The sequence below is a fragment of the Narcine bancroftii genome, chromosome 11 (genome assembly GCF_036971445.1).
Source record: "Narcine bancroftii isolate sNarBan1 chromosome 11, sNarBan1.hap1, whole genome shotgun sequence".
Lineage (NCBI taxonomy): Eukaryota > Metazoa > Chordata > Chondrichthyes > Torpediniformes > Narcinidae > Narcine > Narcine bancroftii.
The window spans coordinates 22080019-22105574 of NC_091479.1; the positions used below are offsets into that span (position 1 = coordinate 22080019).

A 25556-nucleotide genomic window follows, 5' to 3' on the forward strand; every position below is an offset into this window, starting at 1 on the left:
TCCATATTAATGATGAGTCCTACAGCAAGTCCAATTTGATAGTACAAAACTCTGCCGTATTGTGAGCTGCATAGAGGATGGTGCTAGATGGAAGCAGGATCTGAAGAGGCAATCAGAAACAACAGAATAGTGAAGAGGGGGCTGGGGTGTGGGGCGCATGTGTGGACAACTCATGGAAGTGGGGGAGCAGGCTGAGGAAGCCCATACACAATTCTGGACTTGGTCAGCGCAGAGAGAGAGTGAGCGAGCAGGGAAGTAAGATGTGAGGGCATTAGAAAGGGAACTGGATAAATGTAACAGAAAAAAAATTGCAAGACTCCAAGCAAAAGATGAGTGGGTGGTTATCCTCGTAGAGATACAACGTGGACATAATGGGGTAAAATGGTTGCTTTCTGTGCTGTAACCCAATGATTCTCTGTAATCTCTCCAGACCTTTTGCTTTGACTTTATCCAGCCTATTTTCAGCTTGAACATTTTACTGTTGGGATCAGTCTCTAGTCATGAGAATGAAAAGAAATCCAAACGCTGGAAGCATTTGAAAGAAAAATGGTTTGATTTTCAGGTCACAAGAACCTTCTTTCCAATTCTACCTCAACATGTCCTGCACAGCTCCATCCAATCTCCTCTTAATCTGCAAAACAATCCTCGCTTCACAAAGCCAAACTTGTTGCTGCAACCCCTCATGTTGGAAAGGGATGCTCTGTTGGATTTTAAAAAGGGATGCATGGAACAGCTGTCCCAAATATTGAAACTGAAGCTGGGCATAGAAGTAGAGCCCTAAACCAATTAAAATTGCACAAGAGGTAATATTGAAAAGGTCCAAAGTTAGGGCAGCGCAGCCAACATTTGGAGCATCGCAACTTGAGCTCAAATCCAACGCTGTCTGTAAGAAGTTTGTACATTCTCCCAATTTCCTCCAGGTACTCTGGTTCCCCCCTCCCCCCCCCCCCCCCCCCCCCACCCTTTGAAAACCTATGGGAATTGTAGGTTAATTGGTGTACAGCAAAACCCCCAGTATCCGTCACCTAAGAGGATTAGAAGATGCTGAATAGGTGAATTTGCCGATTGCTTGAGACAGTGTGTGGTGTGGATTGACGAACTGGCTGGAGGTGCCAATTTTCAACGTTTGTATTTTTTTAAACCTATTTTCTGGAATTTTTTTATTGGTTGAATTCCTGATAACGGGCTCATGGGCCCGTTACTGTGCCGCCTGTCTCAATTTAAATTTAAAATCAAGGTGATGAAGAAATGCTAAACCAAAGGGTAATATACAACTGCAGGCATAGTATCCAGGTGCTCTGAATGGAAGAATAGATTATAGTGACCAAATCAATCAATCCATTGAAATTCTTACAACTGGGGGCTTTATTACCAGATTTCTAAAATTAAATCCATGGTTTATGACAGATTAATATTCTATTTTGCAAAATTTCTCTTGGATAAACAGAACCACAAGATGCCGATGCCGATATGTTTTTGCACTTGCACACCCTTAACCATCAGTACAAATTGGCAAGAATTAACGCTAATTGTATCCACGTGAGCATCCGACCTGCGTAACATTACCACTGACTTCTGTTTTGAAGATTACAGGCTCATTTTCACGCAAACCAATGAAGAAACAAGATTTTTGGTTCCATCTCTATTCAGAGCATGAACTGCTTCTGGGCCATCACCAAAAATTCTCTGCACCACCTTAGCCACTTCAAGGTGGTTTTCTGCAACGGACTCTCAAACACATTTCACCAAAGACCCAGGGTACTATCCAGTCGAAAAAGGCTCAATTCAATCCTAGAACTTAAAGCAATGCAAAACAATGTGCCATTCTTGGTGCTTAAGAGTTAATTTCAAAATTTATATAATGTCACTTTTAAAAAAAAAACCCATAATTTCTTCAAATAGCAGCAAAATACAACCAACTCATTATCCTAGTAACAAGGCAGCCTTTGGAAACATATGGGATGCATCAACTGTCCAGATAATGCTGACAGAGCGAAGCCAAACACAAATTGTTACTTACCTCTTCGATATTCCTTATCCAGTTCTTTATGTTATCAAAAGACTTCTCATTCGTTATGTCATATACCAACATTATTCCCTAGAAACAAGGTCAAAAAGTGGTAGGGTTTATGGCATGTACTTTTCTGCATTTTGCTTCCATGCAAATAAATTCACAGCACATCATCACTCGAACAAGCATGATACAATACCACACTTGAGTATTTCATCTGTTGTTTTTAAGGGACATTTTAAAGATGGTTAGAGCAAGGCCATGAGGAGGGAGCAGATGTGTGTCTGTGTTATGTACCAACACTACCCTGCTTTGCTTTAAAACAATTCTGCCGATAAGAATGTAGATTAAAGAGGGAACTTGTAAATTTTGTTTGGAAATATTCCTCAGAGAGGCTGCAAAATTTTTTCATGAAGTTTTAGGATCTAAAGCAAAATGAAATTATACAGTTTTTACTGAATAGATTGCAGTTTCCAGATTGAAAACCTGGCAGACAACCCATTCCACAGCCTCTTCAAAGTCCATTCGACGGCTAAAGGCACAAGAAAGTACAATGCTCTGCTTCCACAGGCCTGCCTTAGTCAGCAGAGAGTGGGTCACTGCATAGGCAGACTGGTATCTCTGCATTTGGCTCATTGGTTAGAGGCAAGTCTGCCCCCACCAATGCACTAGGTAGTTGAGCACTGCCGATTATTTTTCTGTTGATGCTTAGATGATTGAGAATTAGTCTTGCACATTTTCCTACCGTCACAGAACTAGGTTTTCTCCCTTTCCATTAACCTTTGACGTGCTATCTCACCCAGAACTCTTGGCAGTGGTGTATCTCAAACAAGAGAGCACTCAGACTTGAACTGAATGGGGTTGAGTAGAAGAAAGCAGTTTTAATGGTTCCTTTTAAAATTGCAAACATTAATTTGTACTTATGTGCAAGGTTCATTTAGAAGACTATATCCGACAGCATCGAATCCACTGAAGATCCAACTGCGCTGGGTGGGTCACGTCTCCAGAGTGGAGGACCATCGCCTTCCCAAGATCGTGTTCTATGGCGAGCTCTCCACTGGCTACCATGATAGAGGTGAACCAAAGAAGAGGTACAAGGACTGCCTAAAGAAAGCTCTTGACCACCGCCAGTGGGCTGATCTCGCCTCCAACCGTGCATCTTGGCGCCTCACAGTTCGGCGAGCAGCAACCTCCTTGGAAGAAGACCGCAGAGCTCACCTCACTAACAAAAGACAAAGGAGGAAAAACCCAACACCCAACCCCAACCCACCAATTTTCCCTTGCAACCGCTGCAACCGTGTCTGCCTGTCCCGCATCGGACTTGTCAGCCACAAACGAGCCTGCAGCTGATGTGGACATTACCCCTCCATAAATCTTCGTCCGCGAAGCCAAGCCAAAGAAGAAGATATTTACCATAGCTCCTCGGTAGTATGCGGTTGTGATCGTTCGGAATCTTTCTTGACCCGCTGTGTCCCTGATTACAAAAAAAAAGATATTTAATCAAAAGTTACACTTCAGATTTCTATGCTCTCATCTTTGCTGTTTAATTGTAGGAGTGGCAAGGAGTACAAGTTTATCATCATCTTATTGTAACATACAACCTGACGAAACAGCATTCTCCGGTCCTTGGTGCAAAAACCTGCAGACACACGACACACACATACAAACTATGAGCATGCAGTATGTATATAACAATATATAAATCTCGTTAAATACAAGTCTCAGACGGTTTGTATGAGCAGCTCAACATTCTTTCAGTAGTGTCAATGGCCGTGGGAAGACACAGTTTCACAGCCTGGAGACGTTGGCTCTGATACTCCTGTATCTCTTTCCCAATGGGAGTAGCTGAAAGATGCTGTGTGTGGGGCGGAAGGGGTCCTCTACAATTTTACACGCCCTCTTCAGACAACAATCCTGGTAGATCACATTGATGCCTGGGTGGGGAGGAGACCCCAGTGATCCTCTCTGCCGCTCTTATGGTCCTGTGGATTGACCTCTGATCCAATGCTCTATACTACAGCAACCGTACCACACTGATGCAACTGGCCAGGGTGTTCTTGAAAGAGTGCCTCTAAAAAGTGAACAGGATGGTGGCCGGTCGCCTTGCCCGCCTCAGTCTTCTCAGGAAGTGCAGTCGCGGTTGCGGCTTCTTATCAAGTGAGGAGATGTTGCGTGTCCAAGGAACTTGGTGCTCTCTATTCCCCCACTGCTGCTTTATTAATGTGAAGAGGAGGGTGGTCATTTCTGGTCCTCCTAAACTCCGCGATCATCTTTTTTGTCTTTACCATGCTGTAACCTGGGTTGATTTGCCAGCCTGAAGATCAGGCTCCTCTTAAAATCCACAACAATTGGTTGCATTCAATATTTGTTGTTCCCACAGTCACAGCAGCACTTGGTGAACAGAACATCCGTAGGATTTCTACTTGTGCAGCCAGCAAATGGCATGGATCCATGGGAATGCACGGCTTAGGAAATTATATGCAGTTATTAACAGTTTACTCAATGCTGTCAAAGGACAGCAAATGGATCTTTAAACACAAAGGTCTGTAAATGCTGGAGTCACATGCAATACACACACATGCAGGACATATAGCATCCATATGTTTGTGCATTACAAAATGGAATTTTGATTTTGCTGGTAGGAATGGATCACAGAAGCTCTACAAAATTGGGTGACAATGGTCCCCTGGGCCAAAGTGGCCTGTTACCGTCCTGTACGTCGAAATTAAAAAAATTTAAATTTATAATTTAAATTTTAAAAATATTATGTATGAGATCTATAGCTCAAGGGCTGACCCAGTCATACAATTGTGAGTATTATCTCCCATAGAAAGAAATCTCACTGTTCTGTAAAAATCGATGTTTATGCTTTAAATATTAAGGCCAGAAAAATGAAAGAATGGAAAGAGGGAAGGAGAGAATGAATGAAGCAGATTGAAGAGGGGAAGGAAAAAATGAAAATGTTTGCAGGAGATGTAATTAAAAAAGGCATTGGCACCGGACCACGTGACAAAAGCTTCCTTTGTATCGAGCACAGGAACAGGCCCTTCAGCCCGCATCCATGCTAACTCCATTTACCAGCATTTGGACCAGAAATACTTAGCCATGGCGATTTAAATAATTCAGTGTTTGGGAGTACCTGCCTCCACCATGCCACAGGCATATTCCACATTCTAATCAGATTCTGGAGTAAAATAACATTCTTGATCCTTTAGACCTCTTACCCCAAACCCAACATATACTTTCACAGTCCCAAAGGCTTCAATATTTCTGGCATCTATCCAAGGATGAGTTACACAGCGCAAGTTGAGCTTCTTCCCACCCGCAGACTGAGATGGACGAATGGTATCCTGTAAGTTGGGGTCTCTTGTAAATGAAACAAGTAAACTATTCCAAAATATTTATATAGAGTTAAATTGATTATTATGTGTGCGCGCATGCATACACTTGCGTCTGGTTGTATGTAGACAGAGTGATGATAGCAGACGAACTTTACAACGCACATTAGTACAAGGTAAAGTGTATTTGAAATAAGCACACACTTTCAAATTTGTAGAAAATACATTCATGTTAAGTCGATTCATAGTGAAAATCTTCAAGGCAATTCATCACAAGATTGTTCAATAAACTGGCGTGACACTTGCCGGAAATACAAATGTGAGATTCAAATTCATGCAAAAAAAAAAGCAATTTGGAAGGAAGTGGTTTCATTCTCTTCAATTCTGCAAAAACACGCAATTATTGCACTGAGAATCATTTTTACATCTTCACACCAACTCAGTTACCACTCTCTAACATATAACGAACTACAGTATAACATTCCAAAGAACATGGCTGTCAGGGATCGACACTCACATACTAAGCTTCCTGCATTACAAGTGAAACCAACGTGTGCCGAATTTCCATAATGGGGCCATAACACTCAGTGGTGTATTCTGAAACTGCAATACATGTTTTATTGAAGTCACACTGGAGTCTAGTGATCTAATCTTTCAGATTACAAACCAGACCAACTGATTTTCTTCGGATGATCATTTAACTGTTATGTTTCACCGTAGCCTTACACTTTGAAAAATAATCTGGAGATTAATATGGGCTGGATAGTTCGGAGTTTATTTGAAGCCAGTCAAAAAGATTGATTTTTACATTGACTGCTCCAATATCAACCTTCTGTGGAGTACAACGTTGAAGACGGTCACTGGTCAGGAATGAATAACCCTGTATCCATGTAAATTAACTTTTCTGGAATTGAGGTGATACATTCCATTATTATTAGAATGATCATTCTCCAAAATAATTTGAACCATTTGCCTCAGATCATTGGAAAACAGGATTCATGTGCCTTCCAACCTATCTATGCACATTTTGCATGTTTTAATTCTGATGAAAGTTTTACTTTCGTGGATCACCAGATTAAAATCATTCCACTTAAGGATTGGTTCTCTTTCCTGGTCCCTCATCACCAGGTGCATTGTGAAGAACTCTACTGCTTTGCAGCAGGGAATTATCTTTTCACTTTTCCGTGGAAACTGCAAACCAGTCTTGCTTTTTGTACTACTCCCTCCACTTCCGTTCTTGCTGCATGAAGATTCTTCAGAAATGGTTGTCATAATGCTAAAAATAGGTCATATTGAACCAATCTTGAACTCAAAAATAGTTTTGTGTTAAGTATTGTGAAAGTGTACTTTTAAAAAATGTTAATGTATAATTTGAGGCAAAATTGAGCATCGACAGCATGGTTAAAAACAAAATGAAGATTCACTTTGGAGTCTTGACACTTGAATTGCTGTTGATACTTGATTACGTAGGATATACAACACTGAAACAGGGAGTCAGATCATTGCATAGAAAAAGTCTACTGCTCGACAAAGGTGAGTAACTGAACACCGACGTGAAGCAAGCAGAGCAGGACCGGGGAGCAGGGACGAGGTGATAGTAGGAAGAAACAAATCCAACAAGCTAGACAGACCACTTCTATACTGTGACCAACGTTCTACAATTTTGCCCATTAAGCTCAAAGCGCTAACATTGCTTCCCAAGCTCGTGTCAGGCTGAGTTGTATATATTTCTATGAATCTCGAGAAATAGTCCACCACTAATAAATATGGGTTCTCTCCAGGAGTGAACAAGTCCGTGCCAAGTTTTTGCCATGGCCTGTCAGGAAATTTACCTGGCATCAGCAATTCTCTTACGTTTGTCCTTTCCTGGATGCACTCTCTGTACCTCAAGACAATCTCACCGATTTGGCCACCACACCACACCGTTTGACTGGCATGTTCCCACCACTTTACGACCCCCTCGTTCCGTATGTTAGACGGAATAACTAATCTTGTACCACGCAGGAGTAGTCCATTGGACACACTCAAAGGCCCACTCTTGCCAGTAATGTTTGACTGGTCCTTGTAACTGATTTCTGTCTGGCCAGCCTCCAATGCATTTCATGACCTGTGCGCACACACAGTCAGCACAGAGTTGCTTTCAGAGCTCTGTCAGGTATCTGTCACTCGTTGGGAGGTTTTCCATCACCGTCTCGACGTAAATATTGGTGTCCTCCATGAGGTCTTTGTCAGCACTCGCGGTTCCTTCTTGTAGTGGGGAGCGAGAGAGTGTAGCCACAATTGTGAGATTCTTCCCAGGTGTGTGTGTGTGATATCGTGGACGAGTATCTCATCAGCTTCATCCTGAACCTCTGTATCTGTGGCGGCAGCAATCCAACGCTTGCCCACCTAGCAGACTCACAAGCGGTTTGTGCTCCATCTCCAACTTGAAATGTAGTGCCAAAATAAAATCGTTGAACTCTTGCAAGTCCAAGTCAGTGCTAATGGCTTTTTTTCCAACTGTGCATACCGCTCCTCTGTTTCTGTTAGTGATCTGGAAGCATAAGCGATGGGTGACCAATTGTCTCCATCCTTCTCTAGTCATACTGCTCCGAGTCTATATGATGAAGGGTCAGCTGCTATTCTCAGTTGCCTATTTGGATCATACAACTGAGGTACTGGTATGGATGATACTAAATGTCCTCTGTTGCTCATGACCCCAACTCCACTGGATTTTATTGGACAACAGGTCTCTCAGTGGTTTGTCCTTTTCAGCCAGGTTTGGTATGAACTTCCCTAGTTGGTTCACCATACCGTGGAAACATCTGAGCTCACTAATATTTGTTGGCTCCTTCATGTCCTGTACAGCTCAACTGGTCTGGGTTTGGTCTCATGCCACCTGCTGAGATGATGTACCCCAGAGATTTCACCTGTCTTCTTCCAAACTCACACTTTGCCTTTTCTGCTCGTTCTAGGACTCATGTCATGTTGGTCCTTTGTGGTCCCCCAGATGAGGATATCATCCACGTGGCAGACAACTCCTTCCAGGCCTGTGGTAACCTCGGTCACCATTCTGCTCTGGAGGAGTTCAGGTGCAGAGGAGATACCAAAGGTTAGGCGGTTGAAATAGTAACGCCTGAATGACATGATAAATATTGTGTAGAGAGCTGATTCTTTGGACAAAGGAATTTTCCAAAATCCCATCTTCGCCTTCAACTTAGTAAAATATTGTGCACCAGTGAGCATGCCGAGTGTTTGATCCATTGAAGGAAGTATAAACTTTTTTCGGCACACTGATCCATTCAAGGCTGTCAAGTCCACACAAATCAGAAGATTTTCTTTATTCTTTTTCGGTGCTACCCCCATGCCACAACACCATTCTGTAGGTTCCCCTTCGTGGCTGATGCTCCAAGTTTCTTTATTCTTTCAAGTTCTCTCTTCATTTTGCCCATGAGTGGCACTGGGACCCTTCGAGGTACTTTCAGTGAAAAGGGTTTTGCATCTGTACAAGCCCGAGTCCGTCGCAAGGTTTGGGGTATGTCTTCTTGACCGTCTCTTGGTCTAGGGCGTCCAGTCTGACCACTAGCTTGAGTCTCACCGAAGCTGGTCTGCTCAATAGCGCATTGTAAATCTCTCACCACGAACACTTCTTCTGTGGTGCTCCTCTCTCTGTATGAGAGCATTTCTTTCGCCGATCCCAGGACCATCAATTTCACTCTCCCCGGACGGACCATAGTGGCTTCTGTGCTTTTCCTAGCTTGCAGTCCCCGGGTATAATTCTTTTGAACATTTGCTCGGGAATAGCTGTAACATCGGCCATGTCGATTCTGAAGGTCACTTTGCTACCTCCTACGTTAATGTCAGACATCCAGGGTTCCTCGCCAGATGCTATTTCACCAAGGAACAACCATCCACGTTCTCCGCGACCTCATTCACCATGCGGGTTGACCTACAGACCTTTCCTTGTTTGTTGCACTTCTGGTTGGGCATCGAAATGCCGTTTGGACGGTAGTTTTTCGTACTTGGGGCATGTCTTGCAGTCTACTTTGCTTTACATGATCGTTTTTAACTTTTTGCTGTCCTGGCGTCTCCCTTTTGCCTTTAAGGTTCTGCTGTCTTCCTCTCAAGTTGCACTGCCAGTTTGCTTGCATACATTTCTCACAAGTCTGTTTGCTGCTTCATCGCCATTGAGACTGCTTTCAGTCTTTGTTGAGTTGCATCCTCTCCAGCAGTGACTAATCTCTTAGGCCCACTACTAGTCTGTTCCATAAAGGTTCGTGGTGCAGGTCCTCATGTTTGCAGTTCCCTGCCAGTGCATACAAGGCTGGAATGAACGGGTCTACTGTTTCTACAGATCGCTACATTCTGTTAAATTTCGCCCGTTCGTAAATTACATTTTCCTTAGGCACGAAAGCGTATACAGAGCCGTTGTCATACCCACACTCCTGTTCGGCTCTGAATCATGGGTCCTCTACCGGCACCACCTACGGCTCCTAGAACGCTTCCACCAGCGTTGTCTCCGCTCCATCCTCAACATCCATTGGAGCGCTTTCATCCCTAACGTCGAAGTACTCGAGATGGCAGAGGTCGACAGCATCGAGTCCACGCTGCTGAAGATCCAGCTGCGCTGGGTGGGTCACGTCTCCAGAATGGAGGACCATCGCCTTCCCAAGATCGTGTTATATGGCGAGCTCTCCACTGGCCACCGTGTCAGAGGTGCACCAAAGAAGAGGTACAAGGACTGCCTAAAGAAATCTCTTGGTGCCTGCCCCATTGACCACCGCCAGTGGGCTGATCACGCCTCAAACCGTGCATCTTGGCGCCTCACAGTTCGGCGGGCAGCAACCTCCTTTGAAGAAGACCGCAGAGCCCACCTCACTGACAAAAGGCAAAGGAGGAAAAACCCAACCCACCAATTTTCCCCTGCAACCGCTGCAACCGTGTCTGCCTGTCCCGCATCGGACTTGTCAGCCACAGACGAGCCTGCAGCTGACGTGGACTTTTTACCCCCTCCATAAATCTTCGTCCGCGAAGCCAAGCCAAAGAAGAAAAGGCACGAAATAATAATCGGCCCTCTCCGCACTGCGCTGTACTGCTGCCGCTGCACGCCTGCTTAAGTCTAGGCCCCGTAGCACGTCGTCAGCCTCGTCCCCCATGCAGTATACCAGCATATTCACTTGGTTAGCTTCAGAGGAATTATTTAAATTACTTGCCAGTCTGAAGCGCTCAAATCCTCTTAGCCACTTCTCCCACTCCGATGGCTTGGGGAAGTCAAAGGGTTCTGGAGGTTTTACCGTGAAAGTCGCCATTGGAGGTACTGCCGCTCCCAATCGGGGTGCTTCCACATGTTCAGGCCTGTTCTCCATCTTTCTCATCTCCTTCACTTTTATTCTTTCGCAGCCCGTGGCTCAAAGCTCCACTTCTGACGCCATGTCGTGTCGGGTTCAAACACGCTTGTAATAAAAACCATCTTGAGCCCAGAGTTGCATTGATAACTTGCTTTATTTTAACATATCCTTGGTGAATATCTACATGCGCAGACATCACCTGCTGCTCCCGAGCCCCCCAGACGCACAATTCTCAGATGTGGAAGACCCACCTCGTGATGTCATCAGCCTGCTCGATGTCCCGCCAATAGTGTTACACCACACCCAACACCACAATTACAACCATAAACATACCCAAAAGATCTACATTCTTAGGAAACACGTTACAAATTTATATCACCATAAACTCAAGGAATATTTTGGAGGAGAAAGAAGAATTTTGAGCAAACAAAGAGCTCGAGGGATTCAACAAGCCAGGTTATACTATGGAGAGACATGGACCAGCAAAGTTTTCAAGACTAAGGTCGACTTTGTATACATTTACAGGGCAAACAAAAACAACTTGAGTATTTTGTATATACGACCATAAATGGAATCCTGGCTCAGCAGGTCCACGGTGAGAAATGGACAATGTTTCTAGTCAGGACCCTTTCTTGAGACTAAGCTGGGAAGGGGAGATAGCAAGTGTAAATGGGGAAGGGCAAGGGAGGTGCTAAGTGGTAATAGGATACTGGACAAATGTAGATGTGAGAGGCGAGCAGGGTAACAGGGTGTGAGTGGGGTTGAGACTACCTGGTGGAGGGGTGGGGTTAAAAGGGAGAATTTGAATGGAAACAGATATAGGACACATAGAAACAGTGGAACCAGATCTGGATGGAGTTTAATTGATATTGGATATTTTAATGTTCAAACTGTTGGGTTGTAGGCTACAATTTGGGGTACAAGGATACTCAGTCAATTCGAAATACACCAACTTCCAATGTCACTATCTGAGCAAGGCCATAACGGAAGAGGAAAAATTCCCAAGTTTAATCACTTGGGTTATTGTTAAATGCTCAGGGGAAACTGAACTCGCCTTTCCTGACAGTGGAGACCGAACAAGAAGCAGACATGTTGAAATAAACTGTAAAAGCCAATATCCTGGGTTAAAATTACTTTGTACAAGTAACATGCAATGTATTTATCTAGATTGCATTAAATTTTCATTCTTGTTGGAACTAGTAGAGAACTCCCAATTCAGTTTCAATCTCTCCGAGCAATGAAAGATCAGAAATGTAATAGTAACGCTGCTGTTAACTAATGAGCTTGTAATTAATTGTCTAATCTAAATGCAGTATCACATTTGGATCAGCAACTTCGAAATCTGAGCAATCAAGAATGATGTTAATTGAACTATTGGTACTTACCATATCTGGAGCTTAATTTTCTTCCCATCTAGTTCTACTGTTCGTATTTTGAAATCAATTCCTGCAAAATAAAAGTGGCATATGAATGGGAAGGTGTGAAAGTGTCAAATTTATACATATTTTCTAGTCTCATGTTGTTCAAACAGAATCTCTCCTTTTCAACTTCTGCACAATCCTATGATATTTTTTTCATGCAATTTGGAACTATAACTCATTTCTCTGCATTTATTTTAATAGCATGTAATAATTCACTTGATAATTATATTTGATTTTCATGTTGCAAAACAATGGATTAAAAATGGGCCACAAACACCATTTTCAAGGGAAGCAGTGAACTTTACACTGGACAGACGCAAAGTAGATTGGGAAGCCTGCTTGACACAACACCATCCTTCGGACTCCAAATGTGACTTGAAGATTTCGGTTCATCCAAGCCTTGCCTATCCACAGGCCTTTATATTATTCCAATGAAGCTTAATGCAACGTTAACTTGATCTCCCAACGAGGCTAACTACAGCCTTCTGAATTCAATATTAAGGCTTCTTCAGGTGGATTCTCCACCAAGAATCCACCTGAAGAAGCAGAAGCAGCCCTTTGAATTGCCGTTCAGGTGGCAGCACTAAAAGCGCAGCGTTGGCCACCTGAAGGGACAGCTGTACCTGATGCACCTGAGTGCACTCCGGCTCCTGTCCCTTTGGGCTGTCGGGTTTGGGATGGCTGGCTGTCAACAGCTGGGGCAGCCGGCGTGGGACATCCCCACACTGATACCGCTGCCCAGCTCTCCCAACATCCCAACACGAGCCCCCACACCTGTCCCCCTCAACAACCCGACACGAGCCCCCGCACCCAGCCCCCCCCATCAGCCCGACATGAGCACTCCACACCCACCACCCCAACATTGAGTCCACACACCCGTCCCCCCAACAGCCCGACACGAGTCCCCACACCCACCTGCCCCAACAGCCCTGCAGGACGTCCCCACACTGACAGCCTACACTGGCCACCCCAGTGTGGGGACTCTTGTTGGGCCACCGGGAGAGCTGGGCAGTGGAACGTCCTCACACTGACAGCCTACACCGGCCACCCCATAGTGCGGGGACTCAATTCGGGCTGCTGGGAGAGCAGGTGTGGGGACCCACACCGGGCCATTGGGAGAGTGCGAGGAGTCCCACACCAGGCCATTGGGAGAGCGGGTGAAGGGTCCCATGCCAGGCCATTGGGAGAGCAGGCGAGGGGACCCACGCCGGGCCACCTGGAGAGCGGGCGCAGGGACCCACGCGCGGCCACTGGGAGAGCTGGACAGCGGCATGGGGACATCCCCAAACCGACAGCCTGCGCTGGCCGCTCCACAGTGTGGGGACCCACATCGGGCCATTGGGAGAGCGGGGCAGCGGTATCAGTGTGGGGACGTCCCTGCGCTGACAGCCCACGCCAGCTGCCCCAGCCCTGACGTCCCACGCCGGGGGCAGGGGCAGCTGGAAGGGGAGCTGTCAGGCGCTCGTCAGCTGACCGTCATCCCCTTAGCAGCCAGTTTCAGGTGTAGTGGGGACCTCAGTGCTCCGGCGATTATCCCTCTCAGAGGAGAGTTACAAAGTTCTCCTCGCAGGCGCCTCCTGCGCTTTCAAGTGCACTCCCGACAGCCACATACGGGCATAATATGCGGCTTTACATCGGGGGGATTTTGGCCACCTGAAAGTGCCTTTACATTCAACTATTTAAGATAAGCAGCATTCTGGGCCTTTTATTTCAGATCCCCCATATCCACAATGGGAACTTTTGATAAATATTTGCAGGTACACCAATTCCAATAAAAACACACCAAAATGCTGGAGAAACTCAGTCTTTTCTGCATCCCTAGGAGAATCAGAATTTCTTGTCGTGAGCAAGTCACGAAACGGAGTGTTTTGCAGCAGATTCACAGTGCAATCGTTCATATTATAACCTCCTTACAACAACAATAATAAAAAATAAACAAGTAAAAATAGCCGTGCACAAAAAGTAAGGTAGTATTGAATGGTGGAGCAGGCTCGATGGGCCATTTTTGGCCTATTCCTGTTCCTACTTCCTATGTTCCTAGTGTCTTTGATCATTCAGGAACCTGATGGCAGAGGGGAAGAAGCTGTCCCTGTGCTGCTGAGCGCTCGTCTTTAGGCTCCTGTACCCTTTTCCTGATGCTAGCAGAGTGGAAGGGGTCTTTGAGGTTAGAGGTTGCGGTTTTATTTGTAGACGTCCTCGAGGGAGTGAAGTCTAGTGTCTGTGGTGTCACAGACCGAGTTGACAATCCTCTGGAGTTTTTCCTTGCCCTGAGATTTGTTGCCTCTATTCCAGACAGTGATGCAACCAGCCGGGATACCCCTGTAGGTTTCCGAGGGTCTTCAGCGACGTACCGAACCTCCTCAAGCACCTCACAATGTATAGCCGCTGGCGGGCCTTCTTTGTGATTGCCTCAACATGGAGGCTTCAGGACTGATCCTCGGAGAGGTGGACCCCCCCAGGAATTGGAAGTTCTCGACCTTCTGCACTACCGAGTCCTCGATGAGGACTGGGTCGTGATCCCCTGACAAAGATTTTGGGCCTGAGCTCTCTTCTTCAAATAAGAAGCAGAATGAGCTAGAAGCACAGGAAATTTCAGAATCCAGACCCACAAAAAGCGTTAATTGGATATGAGCAGGGACGAGGTAAGAAGTGATCATGTTTGTGTGAAAAGAGGCTGAAGGAAGAAGTGAAGGGGGAGGGTTTTAACAAAAGCCAGAGATGTCGATATAATGCCATCTGGTTGGAGGGTGCCCAGGCAGAAGATGAGGTTCACTGGTGCTCCTTGTGCACTAATTGGAGGAACAACACCTTATCTTCCGCCTGGGCAACTGGATGGCGTTAACATGGACTTCTCTGGCCTCCTCCTTCCCACGTCGCCTTCCCCAAGTCTGTCTCTCCCTTCCGTCTCCTTTTGCACAAATCGGATAAAGTCTACCTCATCATATCCAATTAACACTTTTTCTGGGCCTGGGTTCCTCCCCCAAGTCTCTGTATTCTGAGACTGAGATTTCCTGCTTCTGGCTCATTTCACTTATTCTTCGAAGAAAGGGGTCAGATTCAAAACCCCGACATTCTGTTGCCTCCTGTGGGCACTGGAAAGACCGGCTAAGTTCCTCCAGTATTTCAGTGTGCTTTTACTACAGTAACAGTGTCTGCCGACTTTCGTGTTTCATGCCAATTCCAATCTTTGGTTCCATTCCACCTCTTTTCATCCTTGCATTCTCATTCCCATCATTTAATGGCTGTTGCTATTTACTTTCACTTAAGATCTTATTACTAAATATTCTGATGACATGACGATAGAAAGTGATTTTGTTACATCAAATGAGTAATTAAGCAAAGACGTGGCAAAAGCTGGAAAATGTGAACTCGCCCATTTTGTTGGAAAAGCAGAGACATTAAATTGGTGAGGAACTACAGAGATTATTTGGGTGCCTTAGTACATGATTTATGGAAGGCTTGTTTGCAGGTAATTAAGTAATATTCAAAGAGCTTTCTTACTGCTAAGGGAACCAAATGCTAAAGTAGAGAAATTCTGCCACCTTTATATAGGCCTCGGGATCATATCCAGGGTGACGTGTACATGATTACCCAGGTTTGGTTTGTATTTGCTGGAGTAATGACCAAGGGAATACTTGAAATGTACAAGTTCTTGAGGGTTTTGACAGGAGGGTTGGGCACTAATTAGAGGAATTTTGTTTCTAATTTCATTTTGTGGGAGTGGGAGAATTGACAAGATCACCACCCATGACAGATGAAGCAAAATTCTGTCACAGGGATCACTTTTGCATTTAATTTTAAATTTAGACATACAGCACGGTAACAGCCCACGAGTCTGTGCCGCTCAATTACAACCAATTGATCTATAACCCCCCCCCGGTAGGTTTTGAATGGTGGGAGGAAACCGGAGCACCCGGAAGAAACCCATGCAGAGCGCCAGATTCGAACCTCAGTCACTGGTGCTGTTACATGGGTGCACTGACCGCTATATGCTAATCGTGGCCACTCTTTTCCTCAAGTAGTGGTGGAGCCTTTGTATATTTTGTTTTCAATTCAAGTTTATTATCATCTGATTGCACAAGTATAACCTGATGAAACAGTGTTTTCCAGTCCTCAGGGCAAATCACGCAGACACATAACCAAGACACATACAGACAAATGCAGGACCGGTACTCGTGTATACAAATATTGTTTTGGTTAAAATGTGAGACTCGGAGGGTTAGTGCAAGCAGATCCTTTGGTCGTTCATCATTCTCACTGCCCGTGGGAAGAAGCTGTTCCTCAGCCTGGTGGTGCCGGCTCTGATCCTCTGGTTAAGCAGAGGTTGTAATATTATTGATAAAGGGGGAAAATTCATAGCAAGCAGAGGGAAATGCATTATAATCAGTCATGAAATTATATGGTGGAGAAGACTCAAGGGGCCAAGTGGCTCTTAATTCATATGTTTGCAGATCTTTATTGAGAAGGAAAAGACAGGCCTTTTAGCTTTCTCCTTGCATCTTAAATAAGTTTCGACTCTTACCCAATTATTATGGGTAAGACCATTGACAAAAAAACCTTCAACCAAACCATCAATACTGACCTCAAATTTTTGTTCACCCCCCCCACCCCCTCCTGAGGTCTCTCTTTCCCTCATTCCTGTCTCCCTTCCTCTGGTTCCCCACCCCATTCCCTTCCATCAGAGAACTGCCCCATGATTTCTCAATTTCTTTCTCTTCCAACTGCACCCACCTGGCACCTCTTACCTAGTGGCCCACGTTCCTCCCACCCACCCCCCCAATCTTTTTTATTCCAGTCGGCCTGATTTTCGGCCTTCCCGAAGATGGGCTCAGGCCCCCAGCATCGATTGTGAAAGCTGCGTGACCTGCTGAGTTTCTCCAGCGCTTGTGCGCTGAACGGCTTCTCTCCCCCCGAGTTGCTGATGGACCCGCGCATTCTCAGTAGCTTGCACTTTTCACGTCAAGTGTAATTTTATTGCCCCTGTTTCGTAAGTAACTCCAACATTGCATCTTTAATGTGCCATTCTTTACAATGCCAGCTGACCAGAATAGGTCATTGTAGTTTTGTTACAATAATGAGAAGAAGAGTCATCCTTCCAGGGGTCTGGTTGCAAACCGTAATGGAAGGTGAAAAGCAGGAACTACAAAGAAAGGCTCCCCAAATTAACAGCGGCATGAATTAGCAGCTTTATAGGTTGAGGAAGTTCAAATAATATCAGACTTGAATACATCATGGTCCCCTATTCAGTGAAAAGGCTATTTGAATTTTGCTTTATACAGCAATATTTCAGTGAGATCATCCAGATTTTAAATTGCTTATTCAAAGTTTGTCCTATGACTGTTAATGTAATTCAACGGCACTTCTATCTTCGTCTTACAATTGCTGGCAGACTATTACACCGCGCTGCAACAATGCTGGCTACTAAACACAAATTAAAAGGGTGAGCACACTGACTGCCGCGTTATTGAAGGGACAAGCCGTAGAAAGCTTTTCTTGCCACAAATGTCTACAGAGACTGCGAGAACAAAGTCTCCAGTAAGCTACTGACCATCAGCTGATCAGAAATGAGAAGCTACTCTGTGCTCAAGTCTTTCACAACCCAAGCTGATCAGCTGCAGCTTGTCACAGATTCTGCCACATCATTTCCTCACAATGAAAGCTCTCACCACCCCCCCCCACCCCCACCCCCACATCTGCCCCAGGTTTCTGCTGCCTTCATGGCAGATTCATTCGAATACTTCTTCACACAAACTCTGATCTTTCACGTTTGGTATTGTTGTGGAAAAATTTGGCCTCTTGTCTTTTGCTAACAGGAATGCAGTCATGAGATATCATGTAGTACAATGTGGGATTGAGGAGAGTTAAGAATGGTAGCCCTCAAGTTAAGAGAATTTAATTACTCCAATTTTTTTAGACACCACCTTTTAAGGGCAGTAAAGGAGGTGCAATTATATTTCAAGACCAACTATTGGTAATTGAAACCTTCCTGAACCAAGAGCACTAAAGAGCAACACGCAAAATGCTGGAGAAACTCACCAGGTCAGGCAGCGTCCAGGGAAGGCAATGGTTTGGACCAAACCCTTCATCAGGACTTCATCATCCTGATGTTGGGGTTCAGCCAGAAATGTAAACTGCCTATTGCCTTTCCTGGATGCTGCTTGACCTACTGAGTTGCTCTATCATTTTGTGTGTGGCTCCAGTTTCCCAGCATATGGAGTCTTTCTGGTTTACCTTTCCGGCAGATTTGATTAACACAAGAACCCCGAGAAACTTTTCTTTAACAATAGCTTAGAGGCTCTCCCCAAACCAATAATAATTCTTGGAATATTTTTGGGATCCTTGAGTGTTCTCCGAAGCCATCCAAAATAATATGTAGTTATACAGTAAACCTTCATTAGAATGCGGTAGTTGGGGTCCATGATTTCATACCGTGTTACAGTCGAGTCACGGAACAGATGCATACATGTGGCTGGAGACCCGCCAAAGTGGTTACCATCTTTACTGCCTCCTCAGTTCAGGAACAATTCATACCCAGTCTAACCTCCACGTCGTAAAACTGCAGATATCGTGGTTGAAGCAAAAACATGCAGCTGGTGAACATCAGTAGGTCAAGTACTGTCGTTTATAAAGTGTGGGGTCCACAGACACCTGCACTATAAGCGATTCCGCGGATTAATGGATTGCATTCTAATGAGGCTTCAGTGCATTATGTACTCTATAATATATTTAGATTAGTTATGGGATTAGATTAGGTTTAGGAGGGAGGGGGGGTCTGGAGTTTTTTTTAGTTTAGTCATTTTTTTAGATTTTATTTTTTCCTCTTTCTTTTTATACATTTTCAACGTATATTTGTTAACACTGTAATACCGTGACTTGTTATTGTTTGTTATTATCATGTATATGTTGAATAAAATATTCAAAAAAAGTTCAAATTATAAGATTTGCTACATTTCAAAATCATTACTGTGATCCTTAAAATACCCTCAAAGTACCTTCAAAGTAACCTTAAAGTAACCTTAAAGTAACCTTAAAGTAACCTTAAAGTAACCCTAAAGTAACCCTAAAGTAACCCTAAAGTAACCCTAAAGTAACCTCAAAGTAACCTCAAAGTAACCTCAAAGTAACCTCAAAGTAACCTCAAAGTAACCTCAAAGTAACCTCAAAGTAACCTCAAAGTAACCTCAAAGTAACCTCAAAGTAACCTCAAAGTAACCTCAAAGTAACCTCAAAGTAACCTCAAAGTAACCTCAAACCATCCCGAAGAAAAACATGGGAGTTCCGTTAATTGGGAAGTGAAAATACAACTTGCTTTTTTTTAAAGAAGCAGCATAAATATAGCAAGTTAAAATGATCGGAAATGAACAACCTAGAACAGTAGAAGAAGCAGTTTTGGAATGATTTGGAAGAGAAACGGATCGATTACAGTGATCTTACAGATCCCTCAAACACCCAGGTGCTGCAGCCACCATCACTTCTGCCAGTGATCCCAACTGTCAAAGTACCATAGCCCCAAACCTCTGTCAACGCCGGTTCTTGCCTTAGTCCTGACCCGTTCTAGCGTCCACGCTGACTCTATCGCCAGTTCCCACACCAATCTCAGCCACCGAAAGGCCGGCACCTTAGATACCTCCGCTGCTGGATCCCACTGCCTCATCCAACCTCCACCCCCCTTATCCTTTTCTATCCCCTCACACCCATCATCTACTCCTTTGAGCTCCCCACCTCTTAGCCGTCAGATGCCCTCATCTCCCCCCCTTTATTTCCACTCCCCTAGCCCTTAGACCTCACATCTCCCTCCAGCTCCCTATCTCCCCCACAACTCCTACCCTCTATTTCCCCCAATCCCCACCCCCTCTCTCCATTCAGAGAGCTAATCCCTCTCTATATCAGATTTACACGTTTAACTCAAATACAATGAAGAATACCAACAGCTGTCACAGGTCCAAAATGACATGTGCAATACGTGACAGCAAAGCTTCACTCCCAGATAAGCTCAATTATCTTCTACGCCCTATTTGACAACCAGAACAAGGAAGAACCATTGCGCACCTTACGTCCCCCGATGATCTTCTGCTGCCAGTATCAGAAGATGTATGGTCTGTCTTTCGGAGAGTGAATCGGAGGAAAGGATCAAGTCTGGACGGAGTACCCAGGCGAGTACTGAAAATCTGTGCTCACCAAGTTGCCAATATATTCACGGATATCTTCACACTCTGGCAGGGTGTTTCAAACAGGCCTCAATCGTACGAGTGCCCAAGAGTGTGATAACCTGCCTAAAATCTTCGTCCGCGAAGCCAAGCCAAAGAAAGAAGAGTGGTAGTGACACGCACAGTGATAAATTGTTTTGAGGGCCAGGTGTTGAAGTATATCAGCTCCTGTCTGAGCAGTGACATGGATCCATTCCAATTTGCCTACCACAGCAACAGATCTACAGTAGATGCCATCTCACTGGAACACCTGGACAGCAAAGATGCATATACCAGGTTGCTCTTTATGTTAACTACAGTTCTGCTTTCAAAGCCATCATCCCTTCAAAACTGAGCAGCAAACTCCAAGACCTGGGACTCAATATCCACTGTGTAATTGGATCCTGGATTTCCTCACCTTCAGACCCCAATCAGCGAGGATTCGCAAGATCATCTCCTCTATAGTCTCCATCCATACCAGATCTTCAAGGGGCTATGTTCTTAGTCCCCTGTTCTACTTGCTTTACACCTATGACTGATGGCTGAGGACAACATGATTTATGAATTCGCTGACGACACCACAGAAGTGGTCTGTATAAAAAGGGGCAAAGAGTCAGGAGGGAGATTGAAAATTTGGCTGAATGGTACACCAACAACATCTCACCAAAACCAAAGAGCTGACTGTAGACTTTGGGAAGGGAAAACCAGAGATGTACTATCCAGTGATCATTGGGGGTTCAGAGGTGGAGAGGGTGAGCAAATTTAAATTCCTGGGAGTCATCACCTTGGAGAAACTTTCCTGGACCCAAAACATGAATGCCATCATGAAGAAAGCACATCGGCACCTCTACTTCCTCAGGAGTTTGTGGAGGTTCATTAGGGCATCGGAAACCGTGGCAAACTTAAAGATGAGCAGTGGAAAGTGTGCAGACCAGCTGCATCACACCCAGGTACAGGGATACCAGTACATCACTGGGAAAACTCTTTCCACCATCGAGAACATCGGCATGGAATGCTGCCATCAGAGAGTAGCATCAATTATCAAGGATTCACACCAGCCAGGACCTGCCGTCTCGCTGCTACCATCAGGAAAGAAGTTTCGATGGCACAAGACTCGCACCACCAGGTTCAGGAACAGTGGCTACCCCTCCACCATCAGACTCCTCAACCACACTTATTTTGCACATTTATTACTGAAAATTTATTCTTTAGCAGTTTGTTTACATTTTTGTTTATATTTCTCTCATTTCCATGCATATTTTTCTCTTGAATACAGTTAACACCACTGATAACTGCCTGGCCCGCAGGAAAAAGAATTTCAAGGTTGTATGTGATGTCACGTATGTACTCCAACAATAAATCTGAACTGGAACAAGGACACACTTTATTGACCAAGACAAAACACAAGAAGCAGGGATGTAACCACTGGCTCTGCATGAAGTCATTAACTACTGGTAGATAACTAATTTAAATATGCTGGTAGAACGAGAAGAGACGAGAAAAGAAAATATTAGTCTTTTAAGTATTACTAAGTTGAACACACAAACATTCTTAATCAAGTTCGTTCAAACAAGATGCATTTTGACACGACATTTTTTGCACAAGGTACTTCATTTTAATATGGATTCACTAAATAAAATTTCAGGTAATATTTCAGAAGACAGCTAATCCTTCAAATTCTAACAACTTTCTGCTTGGCTAGCCATTCTCAACAGGGGCCATGGTGGTGGGGGGAGGGGGCTGCAGCACATTTAAGGCAGGCCACAGACGGAAATCCCACATTTTAATTTTTTTTAATAGAGTCGGTAGGAGAGAAGTACAGAAGAAACCAACTCAGCTTGACTGCTTCACTGGGAAGGGGGCCATAAACTTTGAGCAGAGTTCCAAGATGGGGGAGGGGGGCGGGGCAGGGCCAAAAAGAGATTGAGAATGGCTGATCTAGGTGACAAAAGTCAAGATTTTCATTCCAGCCAACATGCTTTTAAACCAAAAGAACATTCAAGTCTAACTACAGTAATTCCCAACTGACCTAACTTTATGAAGTATATATTTTTTAAATTAAGAATTTCTTAACGCCTCAGACACAACTAAATTTCAATCCTCATCAGCACAGAGGCCAGGACTTTCATTTGGGAGGAGAAAAAAAAAAGATAAACTATGTAAAGCCCTATCTATGGCTTAACACAAACATTTATAATATAATCCATTTCCTTGCATTTACACTGCACAAGAGATGCTTGGAGTTCTATCTGAAGCTCTCGTTGCCACATTACAGGATGTGTTGAGTTCGGCGAGGGTCATCAGGATGTTGTCAGAATTGGGGATCATTACCCAGAAAAAAAGAGGTTGGTCAACTTGAGTGGTTTTCTCTGACAGGAGAGATATTTATAAATGATGAGGGGATCAGATACAGATAGTCTTTTTCCCCCATAAAGGAAATGTTAAATAGTGGGGGCATAGTTTCAACGTGAGAGGGAAATGTTTGAAGGAGATCTGCAAAGCATATTGTTCTTTTTATGTAAATAAGAAGCAGAGTGGAAGGTGTCTAGAATTTTCTCTGGGGTGGAGGGAAAGCAGTGGAAGCAGATACAATAGTGGGATTGAAGAGGTGTTTAGACAGGCATTAATATGCAAGAAATGAAAGGATATGGATCATGTGCAGGCACAGGAGACTCGTTTAATTTGGTTTCATTGTCAACATATTTGATGAAGGACTTCTCTCCGTGCTGTACTATTCTATGTTCATTGACATCAACTAAAAGTAGACATCGAACTACAGTTCATCAACAGATAGGATAAATAGGTAGGCTTCAAGAAAGCGAGTGCTAACAATTTGAGGGGCTTCAGATTCATTGTCAAGAGTACATACATGACATTACATACAACCCCGAGATTCTTTTTCTGGGGGCAAGGCAGAACTACCACTAATTGATCATGCAAAAGCTGTACACAGCATTTACATGTAAACAAATAAAGAACTGTAAACAGATAACAAATTTAAATCAATAAAGAGAATAAAAAGAAAATCACAAGTCCTTAAATGAGCTCCTGATTGAGTTTGTTGTTGAGGAGGGGGAGCAGCTGTTCCTGAGCCTGGTGGTGCGAGTCTTAGGGCACCTACACCTCTTTTCTGAAGGCAGCAGCGAGAATAGAGGGTGGGCGGAATGACGTGGGTCCTTGATGATTGCTGCTAGTCTCCCACAGGAGCGTTCCCTGCAGATGTACTCGAAGGCGGGAAGGGGTTTGACTGCGATCTTCTGAGCTGTGCCCACTACCATTTGGAGAGCTTTGGGTATTGGCGATCCCATACCAGACCCGTGATGCAGCCGGTCGGCACACTTTCCACCACACACACCTCTGTAGAAATTGGCCAGGGTTCCTGAATGTCTTCATATACCTCGATGAAGGGGTCAAGCCTGAACTATTGGTTATGTATCTTTATAAGTATATTGTTTGACCTGCTGAGTTTCTCCAGTAATGTGTTTATACAGAGACGGAGTTCCACAGCTGCAGGAGAAATCAGAAAAGTAAATGGAGAGGCCATGCAGGGGAAGGGGTGTCAAGAGCAGAGAGAGCAGTGAACAGAATCTGAAAACACAAGCAATATTATTAAAATGCCGGTGTTGATGGGCTGCAAGACAATGCAGGGCACCATGCAGAGGAAGTTGATTAAAAGGCATCCAGTGTGGATAGACACGAGCAGCATAGTTTTGGAAAACAAATTAGGTTAGAGAGAAGAGCAAGCCAAGGAAATAATCAAAAACATGAACGAGTTCTGCAATGTCAGCTTTGTCATGTGGCGTTCCATGATGACAGCATTTGTGGGCCTAAGTTCAGCTCAAATGTAAATGCCAACCTGCAATTCATTTTCATTCAAGGTGTCAAAGACAATGATCAAGTCAACGACTTGGAAAGAAAAGTTTGCTGAAAGAAGTTTTAGCTCATTTCAGCGCCACACGTCAAACAAGCAGTCAGACAACTTGGGAGATTTTGCAGAAAGCAGGAAAAGTGGTGACGTGCTCAAGTTGGGTGTTGTCAACATATGTCAAAACTAGTGCCAAGAATCTGGGTGAGGAATTATTAGATTTCACGTTCAGCACTATTCCAAAAAGAACATTGCACTGAATTTTCTTTAGCTGAGCTTAAATATAGATTTATGCAATATTTCAAGTTAAATACGTTAGAGGACTCCGGGTGATTTATTTGTGAGTACTCTGATGTGATCTGAAGCTCATCAGTCTTCTTCTGGCTCTCCATCCCATTGGATAATGATGGTTCCTTTCAGTCAGTTTGCGGGGTTTGATATGAGGACACCTCAGAAAAGAACAGCGTGTGCATGAATGGATTTAGGTTGCACAGGTCCAGACCCACCCTCTTGACACTCCCTCCCAGATCCAGGGGCATGCTGAGGTTCAAAATGACTTAGTGTGTGTGTGTGGGGGGGGGGGGGGGGGAGATCTGTTGCAGTAAATGGCCAGACCAAGCTTTGATGCAAGAGATTCCCTTTCCATGCCTCGCATCGTGTTTGTGCGAGATGGCCACTGACCCAACAAGAGGGTTCATCTGCCCTTTCACAGGTCTTTTTTTTTTTAAAAATCCTGCAGGGTGTCCAGCCACCCTCCTCACCAGACAAGCCTGGTAGAAGCCGGTTTAGTTTAGTTACTAACCATCCTACCATGCAAACAGGTAGTACTGGGTTACATTGTACCAGCAGCACTCTGACGAGTGACCTGACTCACAAGCTCTTCGGTAAGCAACATTTTGCTGCCTTAAAGCTATGCCCCACACAGAAATTGCAGTAATATTTCACGTTCATTTTTAACTAGATTTTAACTTTCTGCAGATAGATGCAACCATCAGTACTTCATCCCAATTTTATGTTCATTAGGCTGAAGTATTAACTTATAAAGAGCCAAGAAGATGACAGGATGTAGTATTGTGGTATGGATATAGGAAGTGGCAAACAAACTCATACATCAGTGTCATTCACCACTTCCTGTTAATACAATCTGGCATTTACAGTTGCAAAGTCTCTGGAGAACTTGCAAGGTATCCTATCATGAACAAATGTCAGAATCAGAATTTACTGTCATGAACAGGTCACGAAATTCATCGTTTTGTGGCAGCGTCACAGTGTAAACATTCATATAAATCACCGTACAAAATAAATGAAAAAAAAAAATACAAAGAAATGTCTGTGGTTCAATGTTCATTCAGGAATCTGATGACAGCGGGGAAGAAGCTGTCCTTGTGCCACTGAGGGCTTGTTTTCA

At 44.3% G+C, this 25556-nt stretch overlaps 1 protein-coding gene across 1 annotated transcript in view; it reads right to left on the bottom strand.

Moving 5' to 3' along the window:
- LOC138745660 (ras-related protein Rab-8B) overlaps positions 1-25556 on the bottom strand; it is an 81084-nt gene that overhangs the window by 15269 nt on the left and 40259 nt on the right. The window contains exons 2-4 of the mRNA XM_069902912.1: positions 12062-12122; positions 3425-3485; positions 2021-2098 (exon numbers count right to left, since the gene is read on the bottom strand). Coding sequence (XP_069759013.1) covers positions 2021-2098; positions 3425-3485; positions 12062-12122 — 200 coding nt within the window. The remainder of the gene's footprint in view (positions 1-2020; positions 2099-3424; positions 3486-12061; positions 12123-25556) is intronic.